Raw genomic sequence first — 7,214 nt, forward strand, 5'->3', positions numbered from 1 at the left:
AACTTTTTTTACCCCCCCCCCCCCAAAAAAAAAACCCGCTGTCTTTCTTTCTTGTTTTCGATTGCAACCCAACCCTGACATTGACTCTGCACATGGCCGATGGCTGCTGCTCTGTCATGGATTTGGAAAGGAAAGGGAGGGAGCAGGGCCACAATAGATTTGTATAGGTTTCACTGTGTGCAAGCCCTAGCTCTTTCATATGTGGGCTGCACGGCTCATTGTGACTGTGGCTGTGGTTTGAATCTGGTGAGATCACTCATGTATCAGGTTGATCGCCTACCTGATGGAATGACGCATAGCATAGGCTACAGTAGGCCCAGTTCATCCATGCATATATTCTTCGGCTGAAGAGGAGAACAGCCCAATACCTGGGGAGGAGAGGGGATAGGAAAGCTTTAAAAGGCTTTTAAAAGGGGGGGAAATAGCTGTGGTCGGTAAAGAGTTAAAAGCCCTGGCTGCCTGCTGTATTCACCGGAAAGTCCCACAAGTGACGTTACAGTCCAGCAATTAAGAGTAAATTAATTACAGAGTAGTGGATGGTAGCTGAGAAGCCTGAGGATAGTGCAGCACCTCCCAGTAAACAACCCCAGACTTCCATAGGAAAAAGTAGGAAATTAAGTTGTAACCTAATTTTTTTTGGCAACTGGAGTAACTTTATTTATAGACCTATATAGTTATGTGTTTAAGTTAGAGTGCAGACATAATTCCACTAACACAGTTTGGCCTAAATGTAATAAGTCACTGTTTCTATAAAAATAGGCCTAGGCCTACAGTTTTCCTGATAAAGTAATTACTATATAGAGAAACAGATACAAACTTAGTTATTTTCACATAATGTTGCCCGGAAACAATAAGCAGTCTGTTTGAACATCATACTGCGTGCAAAAGTGTAGTAATCTCAAACAAACTGACAAACCACTGCAAGTTTTGTCCCCGCAGAAGAGGAAGGAGAAAGAAAGAAAAAAAAACTTTAAACTGAAAAAGTTGACGCCCAGCGCTCGAGGCTCCTCCTGCCAAAGGATTATAAGGCAAATGTCGGGGCTGGTGCAGGGCAGAGGGGGAGTTCTGCTGGGTCAAAAAAACACACAGGAGCTGCACAATCAGAAAAACTACTCAGCAGACCTGCGCAACTTTTTCTAACTATCACAGTTTGTTTTGGGGTCACTTTGTATTTTTTTCCTCCTGTGTGTGTGGGGGGTAGCCTACTTACTTTTTCTACTTGTCGCTGCAAAGATGACCACAGCCGTGGTGTCGCCTTTCTTCGACTTCGAAATAATGAACAAGGTAGCCTTTTAAAAACTTTACTTTTCTGTCTCTTGTCTCTCGTGGTGTGTTGTGTGTTAGCCGAGCTGTTTGCCACTGTGGAGGAATGACGAGCTGCATGCGCGCGGCCCTCTCTCGGGTTTTTGTTTGGCTATTTTGCTTCACTTTGACTCGACTGTTTTTTAAATAGTTTTGCTCTTTTAACTCGCTGTGTCCTGTCTAAATGTCACAGTGCGTCTTACTTACGCTAACCCAAGAGTCTTAAAAGTGCGCCCAAACCTTGCTGTAACTCTAGAAAAAAAGTTGCTGAAATAGGTAAACGAGTTTGGCATTTTTGCGCCACTTTTAATGCTCCTCACAAAGCAGCCACATGCTCGCTAATCATTGACCAGATTTGTCTGGTTTTAACCATGGACATATAAAGAGGTTTTAACCTACTGTTGCGCCCATAAAACTGTTAGTATGATTAACCGTTTTTAATCTTAATATGTTTCTAGGGGGGTAATGGCTTGTTTTTAAACTCCGGTTAGTTGACGTAACTGTAGCACACATTTGCATGCATTTAGTGTCAGATTTCTAATGTAAGCGCCGTTCTCTGTTTGCAGCTTTTATTCGCATGTAAATCAGTGACTAACCGGTCATCTCCTGGTTTAGAAAATGTATTGGAAAGCAGTGGAGTGACTTTTCCCCATAGATATTCAACAGGATGCTCTGACACTTTCATTATCTTTCAAATGATGCAGCCTCTTTGTAGCCCAGTGGCGGCCCACTGGCCTCATGTGCTGCTGCTCCATTTACTGAACAGGCTCACATTCCTCACCAGGGCAAGTTGCCAAACCAGCTGCTGTTCTATAGGCCTGTATCCGCTTATGTTGTCAGAGCCAAAAAGGACACAGTCATGCAAGAGTAGGCTGTGAGTTCTTTCAGCTCCACTATTTTAATATCAGGACCACGTTAACTGTCAGTCTGGTCTGGGTTGATATGTTTTCCTAACGATGCGTTTTCTTTTGTGTCTCTACAGAACAACAAACTGCTCAACTACAACAACAACAACCTGGGCTCTCCCCATCCCATGTCTCTCCCTTGCACCAATGTGCCTAATATCTCCAGCCCCACCGGAGCCCTGCTGGACAGGAAGGCGGTGGGATCGCCCTCAGTGGGAGGCGTGTACCAGCGCCGGCACTCGGTCAGCAGCACAAAGTTCAGCCAGAACCAGTTCCTGAACAGCCTGAAGGCAGGGGACCACTGCTCACTCATCTCAGGGCTCGGCAACGCCAGCAACAACAAGGAGAACCGCCTGCGAGACCGCTCTTTCTCCGAGACGGGCGAGAGGCTCCTCAACAAGTGCCTGGGCCCTGCCAGCCCCACCGGGGGCAGCAGCCAAGTCAACTCCAGCCGCTACAAGACGGAGCTTTGCAGGCCCTTCGAGGAGAACGGTTCCTGCAAGTACGGCGACAAGTGCCAGTTTGCTCACGGAATCCACGAACTGCGCAGCCTGAGCCGTCATCCCAAATACAAGACTGAGCTGTGCCGCACCTTCCACACCATCGGATTCTGCCCCTACGGGCCTCGCTGCCATTTCATCCACAATGCAGAAGAGCGCCGTGGGCCTCCCCAGCAGTGCTCCCCTCTCAACTCTTCCAACAAGATGGACAGGCCTCGTCTGCAGCACAGCTACAGCTTCGCAGGCTTCTCCAGCTCTGGTGGGCTGAGAGACAGCCCCACCTCCGTCACCCCTCCACCCATGTTCTTCCCTGACGAGGTGCCCGACTGGCCCAGCAGTAACCCCTTCACCTACTCCAGCCAGGAGCTGGCCAACCTGTTTGGGCCCAGCCTCAACACCGGCCCTATAGGCTCAGAGCCCAACAACCCTGCACCTCCCTCTCCCACCAACACGCCTTACTATTTCAGACCCATGTTGGAGTCTCCCCAGAGGTGTGAGTCTCCCCCCAGCCCTCCCAACTCTCTGTCAGACCAGGAGGGCTACCAGAGCAGCTCCGGAGGCAGCCTGAGCGGGTCAGAGTCCCCCAGGCTGGACACCACCCACCGCTTGCCCATCTTCAGCCGCCTCTCCATCTCTGACGATTAGAACCGCACGCTTCCACCAGTGACTTTCAGTTCGATGGCAAAGAGTACACGGCACTCCCCTCTACCTCTGCCCCGTCTCCTAAGCTTCCCCATGTCTTCCCTCTCCTCAAGTCAACGCATTAGCTCCTTTCTAGCATTGTGAGGATGTAGTGAATTAAGGGAACTCTCTCTATAAACTCAAATGATCATTTCACCCCTGTCAATCCGCACAGCAAGATTTAAAAACGTTACCCTGCCATGTGTCATAGTGCCAAAAAAAAGGAGAGGAAATTGAACAATGAAAATCATGAGAACAAGAATTGACTGTTTCGCCAGGTGCCACTTGTATTTTTTTTTTCTTCTTTTTTTCTTGAATGTGTAGCAGCACAAGTGGCCTTGGAAAAGGGGAGTGCATTGCACTATCCCCCACCCCCCTTAACTCCCTCCCACCCTCCCTGACGATACCACTTCCCCTGAGCTAGCTAGAGGGTGCTCACTAACGTAACTGTAGATCTACCTACCGCAGCCGTTTTTACAGACTGAGTCGATACAAAAGGAGAAACGAACGAGTAAATAAAATAAAGACCCTGAAAAGATATGAATAGTTTTTAAACGAGATAAAGAAAAAAAGTGCCTGGGCGGTTTCTGCATGTGTTTAGGGTGAATGGACTACTGTTTGTTTTTGGTTCTTTCTTATTTGCCCCCTTCTAACCCCTCCACCCCCCCTGTCACGGTTCTTCTTACATAACGGTTGACTGGGTGAGTCTGCAGGGAAGGACTTTGAACTGGAAGTTGGTTGTGTCCCCTCCCACCCTGAACCCTCTCCTGAGTTTTCTCCTCCTGTTGCTGGTCACTGGCTCTTGTTTGGGAAGGAAGTCTTGATATCTAACTGATCATTAAACCTGTAAGACTTTGTCCCGCCTCCCCCCCTTCATCCTCGCCGATCAGGGGAATTCCAGCATTCCCATGGTGCAGTTCTACATCCTGCGACTTGATGAGAATCGGATCTCCAAGCTATTTTACTTCTCTCCCCCCCTCCTCTTTAGAACCTGCTCCGAGGAGCATCTGTACTCAATACACCCCCCCCTCCCCTTTTTGCTTTCTTTATTTGATAATTATTTTTTATTAATGTTATTATTACGGTTATTATTGTTTTTGAAAAACTTTCCAGAAAGGTTTGCTTGTCACTGCTTATTTAACTTATCAGAACATATTTATTGGTGATCATATGCATTTTTTTTTTGTTAATTTTGTTTTGTATTTATCTGGATAATGAACAATAGAATATATTTTCTTTTATGTTAAATTATGATCTTCCATATTAATCTAAAGATTGTGAAGACGTTTTTGTCAGTTTTCCTTTTTTCACAGTTTAATATATTGTACTTCAATGACTTTTTTTGTTCTGCAACTACACATTGTTCAAAATGAAACTTAATTTAAAGCAAAAAAAAAATGCAAAAAAAGTCGTTTTGCGTTTGATTATTTATTGTACCTTTTTTTTGTTTTCTTAACTCCCTCTTATTGGACTGCAATTCCATCTAAACTAGATTTGCTTGTATTCATTCCTGATGTTTCCCCCTTACACATTTTACAATAATCTGACAGTAACAGTAACTAACTGTTATTACATTAATTCAACTCTTTGGGTTGACGGTGGAAGTAAAGGGTTGCTAGAAGAAAAAAAAAACCTCTCGCTCGCTCACTGGTTTAGGAGAGTCTCCAAGTTAGACTGGTTATGTTGAAATATCTTCTGTCATTGATGTTCTTACACCCAGTCTGTTATTACAAGCAATAGCTGTGACCAAATGGGTTGAGGAAAGTTGATTTAGTTTTTCTTTTAATTTGATTGGATGCTTGATGCACTTGCTTGGCCCCCCCTCTTGACCATTGGAAGTGCCTCGCTGAATACATTCCAGGTAGCTAAGGCTTCTTTGCCTTTTATTGATAATGGAGGACAATAAAGAAAACATTTTAAGTCACTCGTTCTGTGTTGCCTTCACATGTTTTGGAAGAGGTGGACAGATTTTGACACAAAGAAAGTAAAACAGTTGAATGTATTTTTTCAGCCATGTTTTTTTCACTACAGTAATTTCTGTGAGTTTATATGAAAAACGTGTTTTTTTTTTCTCTCTTTTGTAAGTATTGATTGCAGTTAAGTCAATAAACCCTGTATTTTTCGAAAAGTTAAAACTGTGTAATGAGTTGTGTAAAAATGGTTGTTCTGGGCAGATGTACATGCTCCTGCACTTAAAGCATGCATGTGCATACCCAATGCATTGGAAGATGACGTTTCAAAAGCATATTATAAATTTTATGAGGTGATATTAATATTCCAGCTTTTGATTTGGACTTATACGACCTTGTTTCAGTTGGCATTCGAAGAGACTATTTTAACATTTGCATAATTCAGGCCTTGAGGGAACTAAAGGCATTTGTGTCAAAGCTTCACACCAGTGGTTTTTAAACAGGCACGCCCCACAGATCAATCTATGATTTACTATCAATCTCTAATAATGCACTATTTTAATACATATGCCAGAATGTACACAAACATAGGGTAAAACACATTTTACTGTCAAACTCCTGATTTATATCAACATGTTTACAAAAAGTCACATTTAAAAGGTACAATCATACTCAAGAGCAAACGGGGAAATAGAACTGTCTGTGTTCCTCTGTGCATTATGCAGAAATAAAAGGGAGTTTCACTGTGGTGGATGTTGATTGGTGAACAGTACAGACAGCAGTCAGGGGTATTGACCTGGGGGATGATGAAACTCAGATTGAGCAGGTTTGGTTACGCAAATACACTAAACAGCATGTTCCAGCAGAAATATTGATCAGTTGGCAAAGGAGGGGAGGCTGTATCCGTCACATTTCTAAGAATAAAAAAAAGTCTGAGTTTATCACCTGATCAATGAGCTCGAGGTTACAAGCAGGCTGATCGACACATGTGTGAACATATTCCAGTTAAAGGTGCACTATGCAGTTTCAGGGAAGGGGGATTTGTTTACATTTGCAGAGCCTGCAGTTCATTTACATAACACATGTAATTCTTAGTATTGAATAATTATATCATCATAAATCAAAACACAATGATTTTGAGGCACCTGGAACCAAACGTCTAAAATGTGTGTAAACCAACCTGTGGGCCCAGTGAAACTAACTTTTCAGGTAGCTTTTTAAACTTCAAACAGTGTGCCAGGGATCCAATTTTCCAGTGAGGAAAGTTTGTTTATTAGAATACATCTTAGAAAATTATCACTTCTCTGACGCACCCCAAAGTTACATAGTACACCTTTAAGTATGAAAAAAAATGGAGTCAGAGATAGTCCTTGTAGCATATTACCACATGTGGTCAATTATATAGATTTTCACATAGATAAAATAAATGTAGATAACAATCTCCATTTCCCTAATAATACAAGCAGTGTGGTGTTTGATTTCAATAACAACATGCTGTAGCTTCCCCCTTCATTTGCTTCACTCACACACACATCCACACTGCTTCTGCTTTCTGGAAACTTCCGTCTGTCCATGTTTATATTCTCTCAGATTGCAAAAAAAAAAAAAAAAAACGAGCCGGAACAGGAACTCCCTTGCGTCCATACAATGGTGGGTGCTGACCCGTCACAGCTGACCCGTGGAGGCCTCCTTGTTGCTTTGTACCAGAGAACCTGGGCCTGCTGGATACTTATCGTCTTGTTTCTTCACCCCTTGCCCCCTACACCACCTCCCCCCTGCCCTATTTCTGAGCTACCCGCCTGCCATGCTGAGGGCCTGATTTTTCTTTACCTTACCTCCCTGCGCACACACACACACACACACACACACACACACACACACACACACACACACACACACACACACACACACACACA

At 43.9% G+C, this 7,214-nt stretch overlaps 1 protein-coding gene across 1 annotated transcript; it reads left to right on the forward strand.

Annotated features, from left to right (window-relative positions):
* Positions 1–1,061: 1,061 nt before the first annotated feature.
* zfp36l1a (zinc finger protein 36, C3H type-like 1a) lies at positions 1,062–5,523 on the forward strand. The gene is made up of 2 exons (XM_080042421.1): positions 1,062–1,284; positions 2,285–5,523. The coding sequence occupies exons 1-2, from the start codon at positions 1,234–1,236 to the stop codon at positions 3,350–3,352; spliced, it is 1,119 nt and encodes a 372-aa protein (XP_079898547.1). The 5' UTR covers positions 1,062–1,233; the 3' UTR covers positions 3,353–5,523.
* The last annotated feature ends 1,691 nt before the right edge of the window (positions 5,524–7,214 follow it).

Source organism: Ammodytes marinus (assembly GCF_949987685.1).
Source record: "Ammodytes marinus genome assembly, chromosome: 15".
Classification (NCBI taxonomy): Eukaryota; Metazoa; Chordata; class Actinopteri; order Uranoscopiformes; family Ammodytidae; genus Ammodytes; species Ammodytes marinus.